Source organism: Scyliorhinus torazame, unplaced genomic scaffold (genome assembly GCF_047496885.1).
Source record: "Scyliorhinus torazame isolate Kashiwa2021f unplaced genomic scaffold, sScyTor2.1 scaffold_623, whole genome shotgun sequence".
Taxonomy (NCBI): domain Eukaryota; kingdom Metazoa; phylum Chordata; class Chondrichthyes; order Carcharhiniformes; family Scyliorhinidae; genus Scyliorhinus; species Scyliorhinus torazame.
In genome coordinates this window covers 6,233-23,792 of record NW_027308350.1, presented here as the reverse complement: position 1 = coordinate 23,792, position 17,560 = coordinate 6,233, and the positions used below count along the sequence as shown (strand labels likewise).

At 46.3% G+C, this 17,560-nt stretch overlaps 1 protein-coding gene across 1 annotated transcript in view; it reads left to right on the top strand.

The window, feature by feature from the left end:
- LOC140406562 (serine/threonine-protein kinase Nek10-like) overlaps positions 1–16,548 on the top strand; it is a gene marked incomplete at its 3' end in the record, with an annotated part of 104,035 nt that extends 87,487 nt beyond the window's left edge. Inside the window, exons 10-13 of the mRNA XM_072494558.1 lie at positions 3,553–3,777; positions 4,399–4,538; positions 13,384–13,445; positions 16,471–16,548. Of these exons, the coding sequence (XP_072350659.1) occupies positions 3,553–3,777; positions 4,399–4,538; positions 13,384–13,445; positions 16,471–16,548 (505 nt within the window). The remainder of the gene's footprint in view (positions 1–3,552; positions 3,778–4,398; positions 4,539–13,383; positions 13,446–16,470) is intronic.
- Between the last annotated feature and the right edge of the window lie 1,012 nt (positions 16,549–17,560).

The window sequence follows — 17,560 nt, the reverse complement described above, 5'->3', positions numbered from 1 at the left end:
GAGTCACCTCTTACTCTTCTTAACTCCAGTGGATACAAGCTTAGCCTGTTCAACCTTTCCTAATAAGACAAGACGTCCATTCCAGGCATTAGTCTAGTAAACCTTCTCTGAACTGCTTCCAACGCATTTACATCCTTCCTTAAATAAGGTGACCAATACTTTTTACAGTACTCCTAGATGTGGTCTAACCAGTGTTCTGTATAACTCCAGCATAACTCCGTACTTTTGTATTCGATTCCCTTCATAATAAATTATAACATTCTATTAGAACATAGAACATTACAGCGCAGTACAGGCCCTTCGGCCCTCGATGTAGCACCGACCTGTGAGTTTCCTTTCCTTGTCTCCTCTCCCTTATCCCCTGTCTAGGACACCTCATGAGACCTCCTTTATCCTCTATTTAGGAGACTTGCATGGAACCTCCCCTTATCCCCAATTTGAGACACTTACTGGCTATGGCGTTCCGCACCTGATCATCCAACCCAGCTTTCATACTTTTTTCTTCTGCCCAAGCACATTGGGCTGGTCCTCAAACCAAAAAAAGTAAAAGTTGCCAAACTGCACATTACAGCCTGCTTCCGGCCTACACATGCATAGAAAATCCAAGTTCCATTGGGACTTAACCAGATCATCTGACCCAGCTTTTACACCATTTTTCTTCTGCTAAAGCACACTGGATTGGTCCTCAACCCAAAGAATGTAAATGTTGCCAAACTGCACATTACAGCCTGCTTCCGGCCTACACATGCACAGAAAGTCCAAGTTCCATTGGGACTTAACCAGATCATCTGACCCAGCTTTTACACCATTTTTCTTCTGCTAAAGCACACTGGATTGGTCCTCAACCCAAAGAATGTAAATGTTGCCAAACTGCATATTGCAGCTGCTCCTGGCCTGCACAGAAAGTCCCATTTCCATTGGGACTTGAAGTTTCCAACCTTTGCGCTCAATAAAGTAAGTTTGGGTTTCTTAATAACATTGCCATGGAGAGGGGATGGTGTGTTGGGGGTGATAGAGAGGTGGACTGAGGTATTTTAGAAGGAATGGTCCCTTTGGAATGCTGATAGGGGAGAGGAGGGGAAGATGTGTTTGAAGACAAAAATGGTGAAAAATGAATACAGAGGCAGGTCGGTTAGGTTGGGGTAGGTTGGGCAGCACGGTAGCCTTGTGGATAGCACAATTGCTTCACAGCTCCAGGATCCCAGGTTTGATTCCGGCTTGGGTCACTGTCTGTGCGGAGTCTGCACATCCTCCCCGTGTGTGCGTGGGTTTCCTCCGGCTGCTCCGGTTTCCTCCCACAGTCCAAAGATGTGTAGGTTAGGTGGATTGGCCATGATAAATTGCCCTTAGTGTCCAAAATTGCCCTTAGTGTTGGGTGGGGTTACTTGGTTATGGGGATAGGGTGGCAGTGTTGACCTTGGGTAGGGTGCTCTTCCCAAGAGCCGGTGCAGACTTGATGGACCGAATGGCCTCCTTCTGCACTGTAAATTCTATGATCTATAAAGTGAGGAAAGAATAATCTGATCAAGATTCTGAAAGGGATGGGAAGGGATGAAAGCAGGAAATGTGGCAGACATGGCAAGGGCCCACCGATATCCATGGTGTGGGGACATCCTCATTTGAGAAAAAAAGAAGACATCTCAGAAACGCTGGTGTGAAAGGTTTCATCGTCAGATAAGATGAGGTAACTGGGAAAATTGAATAGAATCCTTACAGCGATTTAATTATTTATTCAAATGCAGTTCCTAACATGACATGGGGAGATGCGAGAGATGGGAGATGTCCAAACCATTAAAGTTAGGAGTGGACAATTGCAACATCTTTCTACGCATACATATTGATTTTGAAGATTTCTCCACATTTTCCAATCCCACCCACCAGGATACTCACCGCTGATGGGACCAAAAAATCCCGGCCATTAACTCTGTTTCTCTCTCCACAGATGCTGCCTGGCTTGCTGAACATTTCCTGCATTTTCTGATTTGAATAGAAATATCAAATTTTCCAATACTATGAAGCAGGTTTACATAGAATCCCCACAATGCAGAAGGAGGCCATTCAGCCCATCAGGTCTGCATCGACCCTACGAAAGCACGCCCATTCCCCTGCTCTACATCTGTAACCCCATAATCCCCACATAACCTGCACAACTTTGGACTGTGGGACAAAACCAGAGCACCCAGAGGAAACCCACACAGACACGAGGAGAAGATGAAAACTCCACATAAACAGTCACCCATAGCTGGAATTGAACCCGGGTGCTAACCACAGTGTGACCATGCAGGGGGCTGAATGTACATTTGTGTGTGTGACAAATTTAATTAAGCTGAGGACAGTCAGACTGCAAGGTTTAAGTCATCAAAAGGTTAGGTGTAAAAATAGGCACTTGGAGCAAAGCTAATATGGGATAAGAAAACAACATGGATGGAAAGTTGCATGACATGATAAAGAAGATTTGTTTGTGTTTGCAGGGTGAATTTCTAAAGAGATAAAAGGAAAGGTTTAAAAATCATAAATGAATAAAGCAATGTTATTAAGTTTATTTTTCCCGAAGCTCGTGGTTATAAAGACAATGTGAAAGATTTTTATATTATGGGAAAGGTAACTTCTGAAAGAAAGTTTAAAAACAATCGATTTAAAGATGAAGAAGAAAAAATATATTTATGAAAAGATTGATAATTGTGTTAGGAGAAGAGGCCATGTGATATCCTGAATAGTGTGCTGTGCAAGTACAGACCTGTGAAGTGAGTAATGTCTAGCCACCTCCAGAGAATGGTTTGTTCCAAAAAACAAGGTTTTGTTTCAAGTGTTGGATTTCCATTGTCGAGTGAGAGAGAGGGAGGGTGAAGGCTTGTGAAATACCTTCCCTCTAGCAACAGTGGGTGCCATGCGGTAATATTATTGAATTTTTAATAGATTAAGAATCTATAGGTAATGTTGCCTGGAAGAGAGTGTTTATTTGTGAGTCTAGCTAAGTAAAAATCTTGTGGATAATGTTGTAAAACTATAGTTAATTGTGCAACTGTAATCTTGTGCATTTAAGTTTTTTTTCTTTTGTTAATAAATGTTTTACTTTAATATTTAAAATCTCCAAAAGTGGTATTGGATTCCCTTACTTCTGGCTTTGTAGCACAAATCTTCTTGGAATAAAATACAAATTGCAAATCGTTGTGATAGCTTGACCAAGTTTTCCTTTGGGATTTGGTAATTGCCACTTGCCACATTATAACAGTTTCTATTTCAGGCCGAGTGTATTCTGTGTACTTCAACATCAAATAAAAATTATAACAAATGGAAAAAGGGGAGGAAACACAGCTTTATCTGTTTCTTCCCCAAATTCTGTTCCCTGTCTTCATATATATTGTACGCCTTTGTGGTAATTAATAGGGGAAAATTTATTTTTTAACTTGTGGGAGTTGTCAGTGATTGCAATGACATTGATTTGTGATGATTTCAGTTATATGGAAAAGATGGACAGTTTTGTTTCTGTGCCTTTGTTAGAAGCAAATTATTGTTTATGATTGGTTTCCTCAATGCTAATGATATTTACAGAATGACTGCTGAGCTGCTTCGTCTACTCTGTGCAGACCCTCAAGTGAGAGAACAGGTGAAGATCTATGAAGGGGTCCCCATAATGCTTAGTTTGCTGCATTCTGACCACCTCAAATTGCTATGGAGTGTTGTCTGGATTCTAGTACAGCTCTGTGAGGATCCTGATGCCAGTACGGAGATTCGATTGTGGGGTGGCATCCAACAGCTTCTGCACATTCTACAAGGGTGAGCTTAAAAGTGAATAATATTAAAAATAGTAAAGCACTATTTCATTTTATCCCTCCTTATCATGTATCTGACAAATATGAACTGAATTGATAATTTTGGAAGATACTTGCATTAAAAAAACAGAAAGAGAGTTTTATGGGCATAAGTCTGAACTTGCTGATGGAAAACTGTCAATTTGATTACTACATTTTATTTAAAATTGGAAAATATGCACTAAGTAATATCTCTCAGTTTTTCTTGTATAATGTCAAATTGTTCATTGGAGAAACCTTATGAGATATTTTCTGTGGAATCTGTTTCTCTATAACAGGACCCCAAGAAATATATGTTGTACAGTTTAATATTCTTTACCTTTTAAGATCAAAAATTGGCATATGTATCTAAAGTTCACAAAATTAAACAAATTTGGAGCTAGTCATGTAGGAAGGTTAGAGTTAGGTAATTTTGTATATCATTGCCTAGATGCAAGCCATTTATTAATTCATATAATTTCGGCTTTCTACAACAAACTGATTATGTTCACAGTAGAGAAGGTAGTATTTGGTAACAGAGGCTTAATGTGAAATATTTTCATAAATGCTTTTTAGAAAACGGTTTATTTTTTGTGCCTTTCCTTAGAGATAGAAATTTTGTATCCGATCGCTCTTCAATTGGAAGTTTGTCTAGTGCTAATGCTTCAGGGAGAATTCAACAACTTCAGCTGTCTGAGAAACTGAGCACTCAGGAAATACAAGAGAATACATTATCCTTGCAAGAAGGTATAGCATTTTTCCACTGAATTAAAGATCCAGCACATAGAATAATCATTGACAAATGCCTTGATAAATAATATGATTAAGGCAGGATTTTTTCATAGATTGGATAGATTTTGTGAGTTTCTTTGTTTTTAATATAAGCGTTAATATAATCAGATTGGCAGGGCAGCATGGTGGTGCAGTGGTTAGCACTGCTGCCTCACAGCGTCGAGGTCCCAGGTTCGATCCCGGCTCTGGGTCACTGTCCGTGTGGAGTTTGCACATTCTCCCCTTGTTTGTGTGGGTTTCGCCCCCACAACCCAAAGATGTGCAGGCTAGGTGAAATGGGCATGCAAAATTGCCCCTTAATTAGAAAAAATGAATTGGGCACTCTAAATTTATTTTTAAAATATATAATCAGATCGGTCGTGTTACATTTTTTACATTACTGAAATGTAATAGACTGAGGAATATATTCAAACATGAGACTTCAGTTTGTGGGCCACTCAACTTGTAGCAGACAGGACAGAGATGATAGATGGATTCCCCTTGTCCTACCTCTCGACTAACCACAACAAGAAGCATTTTAAAAAATATTTTAACCCCTTGGGTACCGAAACTCAAGAAAAGACACGACAGGTTTCCTAATAAGTTTGAATTGTAAATGTAATTGCAACAACACTCATTCACACAAAATGCATACGTACAAGAAAAGGTGATTACAAAAGCAGCAGTGTGCACTTAGATGTTAAAGAGTCCGACATTCACTATTACACTTCATTTGAGACGGAAGCTGGAAACATTTCAGGCCAAAGGATTTCCTTGTAGTTCACTGAAGAAAATAGGAGGTGGGGAATTCACAATTGTATACCCCTTGCAATAGTAGGTTTCTGGCTTTGCTTCAATCAAAGCTGTAGTCAAGTCACTGTGGTGAAGGTATGACATTTTCTGTAAATCTACTGATAAAAAGATGGCCCTCTGCCAGTTTGCATTCTCGGCAGGATTTTCTTTTTTGCTGGGTGGGATCTCCTCTTACTATGGTCTTTATGTCTGCCAGACTAATTGACTGATATTCTGAGTGCTCTCAAGATAAGTGTTTATGAAGTGTTTCTTATCACAGCTGGTTTCTGTCAGGTGACTATTGTATCGATTTTAAAATTGTCCACACAGATGATCCCTGACACTGTTAGCATTGTACAACACCAGGTTAAAGTCCAACAGGTTTGCTTCGAATCACTAGCTTTCGGAGCACAGCTCCTTCCTCAAGTGAATAAGAGGTGGATTCCAAAAACTTTTATATATAGACAAAGTCAAAGATGCAAGACGATACTTTGAATGCAAGTCTTTGCAGGTAATTAAGTCTTTACAGGTCCAGCCGGAGAGGTCGACTCGAGTGGGTTTGTAATCTGTATCCCTTTCGGGATCTTGTCTGCTTTCTTGCATCTTTGTAGAAACTTAACATCAGTGCGATATGCGCAATCTTCTTGGAGATCCTCTCCACTTTGAGCCGGCAGTTTGCGGTGTCGATAGTAGCCATGATGTGGAGATACCGGCATTGGACTGGGGTAAGCACAGTAAGAAGTCTTACAACACCAGGTTAAAGTCCAACAGGTTTGTTTCAAATCCATGGCTTTCGGAGCACAGCTCCTTCCTCAGGATCTCCAAGAAGATCGCGCATGTAGACACTGACATTCAGGTTTTTGCAAAGATGCAAGAAAGCAGACAAGATCCTGAAAGGGCTACAGATTACAAACCTTGTCAAGTCGATCTCTCTGTCTGGACCTGTAAAGACTTAATTATCTGCAAAGACTCACATACAAAGTATCGTCTTGCATCTTTGACTTTGTCTATATATATGTTTCTGGAACCCACCTCTTCATTCACCTGAGGAAGGAGCTGTGCTCTGAAAGCTAGTAATTTGAAACAAGCCTTTGGACTTTAATCTGGTGTTGTAAGACTTCTTACTGTGCTCACCCCAGTCCAACGCCGGCATCGCCACATCATGGCTACCATCGACACCGCAAACTGCCGGCTCAAAGCGGAGAGGATATCCAAGAGGATCGCGCATATAGACACTGACATTAAGTTTTTACAAAGATGCAAGAAAGCAGACAAGATCCCGAAAGGGCTACAGATCACAAACTCACTCAAGTCGGCCTCTCCGTCTGGACCTGTGTGGTATTATAGGTATTACGGTACCTGATAGGCTAAAGCACCATTGGTAGAAACTGTATGCTTTCTATTGATTAGAATGTATGATAGCTCCGCCCTGATAGGCGGGGTATAAGAACCCGTGCCGCCCCAGCAGCCTTCATTCTGTACCTGAGCTGCTGGGGGAAACATCCAGCTTATTAAAGCCTTCAGTTGGACTACAACCTCGCTTTAGTGGCCATTGATCGTGCATCAATTTAATAAGCTAGATGTTTCCCCCAGCAGCTCAAGTAGTGGTGATAAAGACAGGGGAGAAGCATATGATGTTCATCGACTACAGTCAGACTATCAACAGTTTTATGCAGCTGGACGCGTACCCTCTCCCCCGCATATCCGACCTGGTAAACAGGATCGCACATTATATGGTCTTCTCCATGGTGGATCTCAAGTCCGCCTACCACCAGCTCCCCATCCGCACTAGTGACCGCAAATATATTGCCTTCGAGGCAGATGGGCGGCTCTATCATTTCTTTAGGGTTCCCTTCGGTGTCCCCAACGGGGTCTCGGTCTTCCAGCGCGAGATGGACCGAATGGTTGACCAGTACGGTTTACGGGCAACATTCCCGTATCTCGATAACGTCACCATCTGCGGCCATGACCAGCAGGACCACGACACCAACCTCCGAAAGTGTTTCCAGACCGGTAAAATCCTTAACCTTATATACAACAAGGATAAATGCGTGTTTAGCACCGACCGTCTAGCCATCCTCGGCTACGTAGTGCGAAATGGAGTTATAGGCCCCGACCCCGAACGCATGCGCCCCCTTATGGAGTTCCCCCTCCCTCACTGCTCCAAGGCCCTGAAGCGCTGCCTAGGGTTTTTCAGTTGATACGCCCAGTGGGTCCCCAACTATGCGGACAAGGCCCGTCCCCTGATCCAATCCACGTTTTTTCCCCTGTCGACAGAGGCCCGCCAGGCCTTCAGCCACATCAAAGCAGACATTGCAAGCCACAATGCACGGCATCGACGAGTCCCTCCCCTTCCAGTTCACGAGGGATGCCTCTGACGTAGCTCTGGCGGCCACCCTCAACCAAGCGGGCAGACCCGTGGCCTTCTTCTCTCGTACCCTCCATGCTTCTGAAATCCGCCACTCCTCAGTAGAAAAGGAGGCCCAGGCCAGTAGAAGCTGTGCGACATTGGAGGCACTACCTGGCCGGCAGGAGATTCACTCTCCTCACTGACCAACGGTCGGTTGCTTTCATGTTTGATGATGCACAGCAAGATAAAAAACGACAAGATCTTGCGGTGGAGGATCGAACTCTCCACCTACAACTACGAGATCTTGTATCGTCCCGGGAAGCTAAACGAGCCTCCTGACGCCCTGTCCCGCGGCACATGTGCCACCGCACAAGTGGACCGCCTCCGAGCCCTCCACGAGGACCTCTGCCACCCGGGGGTCACTCGCTTTTTCCATTTTGTCAAGACCCACATCCTGCCCTACTCCATCGAGGAGGTCAGGACAGCCACCAGGGACTGCCAAATCTACGCGGAGTGCAAACCGCACTTCTACCGACCAGAGAAAATGCACCTGATAAAGGCTTCCTGTCCCTTTGAACGCCTCAGCGTGGGCTTTAAAGGCCCCCTCCCCTCCACCGACCGCAACACGTACTTCCTGAACGTGATTGACGAGTACTCCCGGTTCATATTCGCCATCCCCTGCCCCGACATGACTGCAATCACCGTCATCAAGGCCCTCCATAGCATCTTTGCACTGTTCGGTTTCCCTGCTTACATACACAGTGATAGGGGGTCCTCGTTTATGAGCGACGAACTGCGTCAATTCCTGCTCAGCAAGGGCATCGCCTCGAGCAGGACAACCAGTTACAACCCCCGAGGTAACAGACAGGTAGAGAGGGAGAACGGAACGGTCTGGAAGACTGTCCTACTGGCCCTACGGTCCAGGAATTTCCCATTCTCCCGCTGTCAAGAAGACCTCCCGGATGCCCTCCACTTCATCCGGTCACTGCTTTGTACGACCATCACGACACCTCACGAGCGTCTCCTTGTCCTCCCCAGGAAGTCCTCCTCCGGGACCTTGCTCCCGACCTGGCTGGCAGCACCCGGACCCAACCTGCTCTGAAACACGTGCGGGCGCACAAGTCGGACCCGTTGGTCGAGAGGGTCCATCAGCTCCATGCTAACCCCCAGTCCGCCTACGTGGCGTACCCCGACGGCCGACAAGATACGGTCTCCCTATGGGACCTGGTGTCCGCCAGAACCCCACGCACATTTCAGCCGCCAGTCCCACCCTCCCTTCCATCGCAGCACCTTACAGGAGGAGCGGTCCTTCCGCCGGCCCCGTCTAGGCCCCCCCCACCCACCAACGCCCCCCGCAGGCGCTCCCTTCCCAGGTCAACCGTTTTCCCCACCAGCGCCGTCTAGGGGTGCCGAAGCTGCCATGGAGATCAAAGCCACGCTCCCGGAGTCACAGGCGCCTGAGCCTCCACCGGAGTCACCACTGAAGCTCTGATGATCGCAGGGGACGACCAGGGCCCCCGATCGACTGATTGCTTCACTTTAATTGTAATCTGTAAATATAAACCATCAAATGTACATAGCTATCAGAATTGTAAATAGTTACTAAACACTGTACGGAGGTGTTACGGTACCTCCATAACTAATTATACCATGTTGCCATATTTTGTAGTTTCAGGCCACCACCCCTGCCGGACTCTTTTTAATAGGGGGTGAATGTGGTATTATAGGTATTACGGTACCTGATAGGCTAAAGCACCATTGGTGGAAACTGTATGCTTTCTATTGGTTGGAATGTATGATAGCTCTGCCCTGATAGGCGGGGTATAAGAACCCATGCCGCCCCAGCAGCCTTCATTCTGTACCTAAGCTGCTGGGGGAAACATCTAGCTTATTAAAGCCTTCAGTTGGACTACAACCTCACTTTAGTGGTCATTGATCGTGCATCAACCGGTAAAGACTTAATTACCTGCCAAGACTCGCACTCAAAATATCATCTTGCATCTTTGACTTTGTCTCTATATATGTTTCTGGAACTCACCTCTTCATTCACCTGAGGAAGGAGCTATGCTCCCAAAGCTAGTGATTCGAAACAAACCTGTTGGACTTTAACCTGGTCTTGTAAGACTTCTTACTGTGCTCACCCCAGTCCAACGCCGGCATCTCCACATCATCACTGTTAGCATTGACACACGATGGGGTTTGAATCGTGGCTAATTGCATCTCCTTGTAAGAGGGTAGTTTTTCTTCTCACACCTTTTGTGGAATTTCAGTCTACAGACACTAAATCTGTGTTGCAATTGAACAACAATGTCTGTAATTGTATGGACAACAGAACTGTGAACTCCATGGGAGAGATTGTTGCATTTTTTATTTCTTTTCGATAGAATGCCCCAAAAAGATACTTTACATTTTCCTGTCCTGTCCAGCCAACCAGGCTACCTACAGCCTAGGGTAGTTTCATGTATAGTTGCAGAAAAGTAAGATCACCTGATCCCCTTGATGCCATCTTCTTTTAAGGTAAATTGTCTATTTTCCATTCTTTTTAAAAGCACCATGTCCACTTTTTCACAAATTCATGGGCATAATTACATGGGCTGACAACTCAATAGTCCAGTTACCATTGTGTGCCCTTTTGCATAAGATATATAAAATATTAGTCACCATTCACACAGAAAACGCTCATGAAAATTGCTGTGTAAAGAAACGGGGGAGAAATGTATTCATGTAGCGCAGGCAGGCTTATGCTGATGCCATGGAAGCAGAAAGCACCACTGGCTGCTATCTGTGTGGTCCATGCGGTATTCTTAATTGGTAGCACTGAAGAATACCATGCGAGTTGTGCATCTCGTAGCTGGCAGACTGTTCACCCAGGGAAATGACATAGACACTATGAGCAGGATTCTCTGGTTCAGAGACTATGGTCTGGATTCTCCGTTTCAGCGACTAAATGTTGATGCAAACAGAGCATGTGTGGTCTTTTATGACCAAAAGTTCTGCGTGAAACCCTCACCGATTCCAGGACCAGTGAGAGGCTAGCAGCGGCGGTCGTGAAATTCCCTGCACCTGCGCCGAAAATGGCCAGAGAATGGCTGGGTCCCTGGCTGCAAATGCGCACGGCTGCCGGCCTGCAGCGGTTGTGCCGTGCAACGTGGCGTGGCCGTGCGCGGACCTGGCCCGCCATCCGCGACCCCACAGCCCACCCCCCACCAGTCCCCTCAGCCCTCATGGAAGCCCCCCCCCCCAGTCAGCAGCACGAATCACGGCCGAGTGTGGCAGGGCGCTGGACACAGTCTGCAGCAGCCACGCCGGGTTCCCGACTGCTGAGACCACACGTCTCCCGCGCCGTCGGGAACTCAGCCCATCGGGTGCAGAGCATCAAGGGACTGCCGGCGATGATGCGCCAACACCTTTGCAACAGCGCGTGACACGATGACGATTTCCGAGGGGGGGGCGGAGAATGGCTGACTGTCATCATACCGGCGTCGGCCCCGATTTGGGCGTCAGAGTCGATTTTCCGCCCGATTGGCGATTACGATATCAGTGTCGGGCAACGGAGAATCCAGCCCTATGTTCTTCCAGCAGTGGAGAATCGGGACTATGTCCCTCTGGCGCTAGGAGCACCATTCAGGTGATATTCAAATATCTCTATCATGCAAAATTATGCTTGCCAGTCTCCCTGCACTTCCCGGTCTTGGGCCACCATTTGGAATGATCAGCCCGATCCCAGCATCCAGAAACAGGCCCAACAATGCAAATGTTGACCCCCTGCTGACAAGGGGAGCATTCCCAACCCCTCATCAAGGAGGGAAATCTCTTTCTCTTTCCCCCCCCCTCCCCCAATCACGGGTATAAATGGTTCCCCCCCACACCACGTACAGATGAGGGTGACATGACCCCCTAAGCCCCCCTTCTGCCAACCCCTAGCTCCCCTGTCAGGCTCCTGGCATTGCCAATGGTGCACTGGCCCCTGGCACTATGGCACTGACACCCTAGCCTGACATGCTGGACCTTGAGGGGGGTTTATGGAGGTTGTCCCATTGCTCATGTGCCCTCTGCCACTTCCTCTTTTCTAACCGTAGAAAGCACTAAATATTTTTGAAGTGGCCAGCAGTTGTCAATCAGAACAAGAATGTTTATAAACGTTGTGGTTAGGATTAATGGAGGGTACTTCAGATTCAAGCATTTGAGAGTGAAGGAAAAGATAAATAAACAAACTTCCTGCACACTTTGTTTAAACAATTAAGCTGTCAATATAAGGCTAGTTAGATGTACTACACTGTGAAATTGAATGAACTTAGGGGATTGAAGAGCTTTTCAAGCGTAGTGGGCTTACTAGGAAGGCTCTGACACTTCAAAACGCAGCAGTTTAAATTTAGTCTTCCTGGCTTGCATCTTTAATGAACTGTCTCATCTGCTCATCAGCTGTCAGTCAGTCAGCATTTCAGAGTGAGAATGCCACTTCAAAGTTTAAACAGGTCAGACAAGACTGGTGATTTTGAACAGAGGGTTGTCTGGAGTGATCATCAAGTTGCCCAGAGTTGGAAGGGACAGGCCAGACACAGGGCTGCCATCCAGGGGAGGGGCCCAGAATCAACTCCTCACCCACAGCCCAAGCCCACCCAACCCCCAGGACTCTTGGGAAACCCTCCCTCTGTAGCCTGGCAATGGCAGAGTGGCACATGGGCTAAACTCCATGATCACCCGGCGGGGTCTGGTGCAGCAGGACAGCACTGGTCACTACTTGCACCAAAGCCCACCTGGTGGAGTTCCCGCTGGGAGGGAGTGGGTGGATAACAAAGGGGTGGCGATTCGGGCTAGCAGCCCATTAATCGCATTCAAATGAATGCATATGAGATATTTCCATGTTCCCACCGGTGTGGGGCAGGAAGCCCACTATGACTGGTGTGGCAGAACCGCGTCTGGGACAGGTCTGCTATCCAGTATTTGGGCTGATGCGGCACACTATACCCGATCAGGTTCTCAACTTCGGCGGTGGAGGGAGCGAAGAATTCCGCCCTATGTAAACTAATTTCTCTCCTATTAACTCTGAAGATGCAATTGATTCATTTTTACTATTTTTATTAAACTTTTTTTACAATACATAGTTTAACCAAGGAAGTCTAACCATCCATTACTATGTGCCATGACACCATTGTTAACCAAAATGAATCAAATTTTTAAAATGGTAATATATAATAAGTAATGTTGAGGTTGTTCAATTATAAAAAATAAAGAACAGTCCGAAACCATGGAATCACAGAATTCCTACAGTGCAGGAGGAAGCCTGCACCGACCATCTGAAAAAGCATCCTACCCAGGCCCACTTTCCTGCCCTATCCCCATAACTCCACCTCACCCCACATCTTTGGATACTAAGGGACAATTTATTATGGTCAATCCACCTGACCTGCAATTTCTTTTGACTGTGGGAGGAAACCAGAGCACCTGGAGGAGAAAATGCTAACTCCACACATTAACCCATGTCCGGAATTGAACCTGGGTCTCTGGTGGTGTGAGGCAGCAGTGCTAACCACTGTGCCGCCATGCTGTCCCAGGAATGTCACATGTCACAGGGATGTAAAACATTATTTGCAGGGATAAAGTTATTTGAACCCCTTGATATGTCAAAATTGTTGTCCCTTATGTAATGTAATGTTATCTAATTTTTTGTCATTTCAGCATGTTGTGCTGCTATTACTGAACTGGTGCTAAATGATACAAATGCTCAACAGGTTGTACAGGTTGGTAAGCTCAAAATTAAGATCCGTTATTATTTGTTAGAATTAATATTGGTTTTAATCAAAGTCAACTCTTAATGAACCAAGTGGTAATAAAAAGAGAAAAGAAATAAAATCAAACAGGAGTTTGCACCTGTTGGCTTTTGAAAGTGTTACGATCGATGAAAATGTGGGCAGAGCTGAAAAATTGAATTACTTCTTTAGTTCCATATCTGCAAGTAACAAAATGGCGATACCATGATCGTAAGAATCAATGATGTAATAGTATTAGCACAGAGTTTATGGTTGGATACTAAAATATAATCTAAGTGAGAAAACCAGATGGACTGGTCAAGACTCATCCCAGGTTTCTTGACAAACTCAAGGGTGTGCTTGAAGAACTCATGGCAAAAATATTTTGGAATTTTTTAGAAATAAGTCCGGCATTTTTACCACATTTATCTGAAAAAGGTGCAGAGAAAATGATTAATCGGTATGTGAATAAAGCTTGTGAGCATAGAACCATTCGGAACCCCGGGGGGGGGGGGGGGGGGGGGGGGGGGGGGGGGAATAATGAGGGGATGAGGGGATTCTTGGATGAATCTGTTTCCTGACCTCCCGAGGGTATCATAATCACATTTAACAGCCTCTTAATGTTAGCCGACATCTGCCACCCCTTCACAAATCCCATTTGGTCCTCATCTACCACCCCCCGGCACACAGTCCTCCATGCATGTCACCAGCACCTTAGCCAACAGCTTCGCATCCATGTTCATCAACGATATCGGACGATACGATCCACACTCAGCTGGGTCCTTATCCTTCTTGCAAATAAGCTAAATTGATGCCTGTGCCAAGGTGGTTAGAAGCACCCCCTTGCCAGCCAACTCGATAAACATCTCCACTAAAAGGGGCCCAGTTCTGTAACATTTTTTATAGAATTCCGTAGGGAACCCATCTGGACCCGGGCCTTCCCAGACTGCATCGAACCCACACACCCTATCATTTCCTCCAGCCCAATCGAGTCACCAAACACCTATGCCTTCCCCCTCCTCCACCACCGGAAAGTCCAGGCCATCCAAGAATCCCCTCATCCCCTCATTATCTGACCGTAGTTTACTATTGTAAATTGGGAATCGTGTTTAGAATCCAAATTTGAGATAAAATTCCAAGGAATTAAGGAAGAATGGTGTCCTCATATTAACTGCTTTTCATGACCGGAGCTGACTCACTTTGTCTTCATAAGTGGTTGTTCTGAATAATGTATAGCTTTAAGTTAACTTAAATTCTGATAGTCGGAGGGCTCTCTGCTTTTTCTTTGAGCAGAGTCGAGATCTGAACAATCCCCACCCACCATCACTCTCCTCTGACTTGCTGAACTTATTCTGTCACTAAATAATTTCTCCTTTAACTTGTCTCACTTCCTGCAAATATAAGGTGTGGCTGTGGGTATCCGCATGGGCCCCAGTTATGCCTGCTTTTTTGTGGATTATGTGGAACTTTCCTTGTTCCAGTCCTACTCAGGCCCCCTCCCACAACTGTTTTCCGTTACATCAATGACTGTATCGGTGCTGCTTCATGTTCGCATCTGGACCCGGAAAAACATTATCAATTTTGCTTCCAATTTCCACCCCTCTCTCACCTTCACATGGTCCATCTCCAATACTTCACTTCAATTCCTTGGCCTCTCTGTCTCCCTTTCCGGTGATAGACTGACCAGCAATATTCAATATAAACCCACCCATTCCCACAGCTACCTCGACTTCAGATCCTCTCAGTCGACTCCCAATAAGGACTCCATCCTATTCTTGCGGTTTCTCCACCTCCATCGCACCTGTTCTGTTGATGCCACCTTTGAAAATTGTAGTTCTGACATATCTGCTTAAAATCAGTGTTTTTCAAACACTTTTTCCTGGGACCCACTTTTGCCAACCGGCTAAGCTTTGCGATCCCCGCCGGCCGACCTTCATGACAGATGCCACTTTCGCTTACCTTTAATGCGAAAAGGGAGCCTGCTTTGTTCTCACGATCTCACTGCTATTCTGATCCGATGATGTCCCTTAATTATACTTCCCAACACAGGCCACTCAATAGAGATCAGGGGCAAAATTCTCTGGTATCGGCGCGATGTCCGCCGACTGGCGCCCAAAACGGCGCAAATCAGTCGGGCATCGCGCCGCCTCAAAGGTGCGGAATGCTCCGCATCTTGGGGGGCCGAGCCCCAACCTTAAGGGGCTAGGCCCGCCCCGGACGAATTTCCGCCCCGCCAGCTGGCAGAAAAGGCCCTTGGTGCCCCGCCAGCTGGCGCGGAAATGACATCTCCGGGCTGCGCATGCGCGGGAGCGTTAGCGGCTGCTGACGGCATTCCCGCGCATGCGCAGTGGAGGGAGTCTCTTCCGCCTCCGCCATGGTGGAGACCATGGCGAAGGCGGAAGGAAAAGAGTCTGCGGGAAAGCTCTCCCAAATGTTGGTGTAAGCCCCAGATGTTAGTAAGGAGGATCGCGGGCCAGGCCACCGTGGGGGCACCCCCCAGGGCCAGATCGCCCCGCGCCTCCCCCAGGACCCCGGAGCCCACCCGCGCCGCCTTGTCCCGCCGGTAAGGTAGGTGGTTTAATCTACACCGGCGGGACAGACATTTTAGCAGCGGGACTTCGGCCCATCCAGGCCCCGGGGGGGGGGGGGGGGGGGGGGGGGGGGGGGGGGGCGCCAAACGGAGCGGCGCGATTCCCGCCCCCGCCGAATATCCGGTGCCGGAGAATTCGGCAACCGGCGGGGGCGGGATTCACGGCAGCCCCCGGCGATTCTCCGACCCGGCGGGGGGTCGGAGAATCTCGCCCCACGAGTAGAACAACTATGTCATCACTATCCAGGTGTTGTGATTGTAGCAGCCATATAGCCATCCTGGCTGTGAACAGTTGATGTAGTACTGCCCAGGAAAGAAGCTTGAAATCATTAGAATTAGGAAATTTTAGTCTGAACATTTAATAGAATCTGAATCTTAAATTTGAACTAAATCTTTGAGTCATTGTTCTTTAAATACTTTACGCAGGGGAATGGCATTTATGTGATAGGCAAGTTAATTCTACCAAGCAAACAAAGGAATGCACCAAAATCAGATATCTTGCAGGTAATTTTGTTCCCATGTCAATTTAATTTTTTTCTAAAACCAGCATGCTTTGTTTATTTGTATAAGCATCCACAATGGATTGAATTTTATTTGTTTTTAAACAACTAATTTAGGCATTTACAGAGTTTGGCATTGTTTTAAGTATGAATGCATACTAATGTATTTTGGAGCCTCTCTCCATGCTGTACAACTCTATGAATTTATAAAATGGGACTGGAATAGTTAGGTGCTTGATTGTCAGCGCTGATCTGACAGCCTCAAAGGTCCTCTTTCCGTGCTGTAAAACTCTATGAATCTAAAATTTGCCGTCCTTACCTGGTCTGGCTCACAGCAATATGAGTGACTCTTCAATGCCTTCTGAAATGATCGCACAAGCCACTCCATTGTATCAAATCGTTGTAATGCAGATAAGGAATAAAACCTGACAGACCACTCGGCATCGACTTAGGCACCGAAAACCACAACAGCAAACCCAGCCCTGCCAACCCTGCAAAATCCTCCTTACTAACATCTGGGGCTTACACCAGACATTTGGAGAGCTTTCCCACAGACTAGTCGAGCAACAGCCTGACATAGTCATACTCATGGAATTACAGCTCACAGATAATGTCCCAGACACCACCATCACCATTTTTGGGTATATCCTGTCCCACAGGCAGGACATGTTCAGAAAGGGTGGTAGCACAGTGGTATACAGTCAGGAGGGAGTTGCCCTGGGAGTCCTCAACATCAACTCTGGACCCCATAAAGTCTCATGGCATCAGGTCAAACGTGGACAAGGAAGCTTCCTGCAGATTACCACACACCGCCCACCCCCTCAGTTGATGAATCAATAATCCTCCATGTTGAACACTGACTGGAGGAAGCACTGACTGTGACAAGGATGTAGAATATATTGCTGGGTGGAGAACTTCAATGTCCATCACCAAGAGTGGCTCATTAATACCAGTACAGACAGAGCTGGCCAATACCTAAAGGAAGTATCTGTTAGATCGGGTCTGAAGAAGGTGAT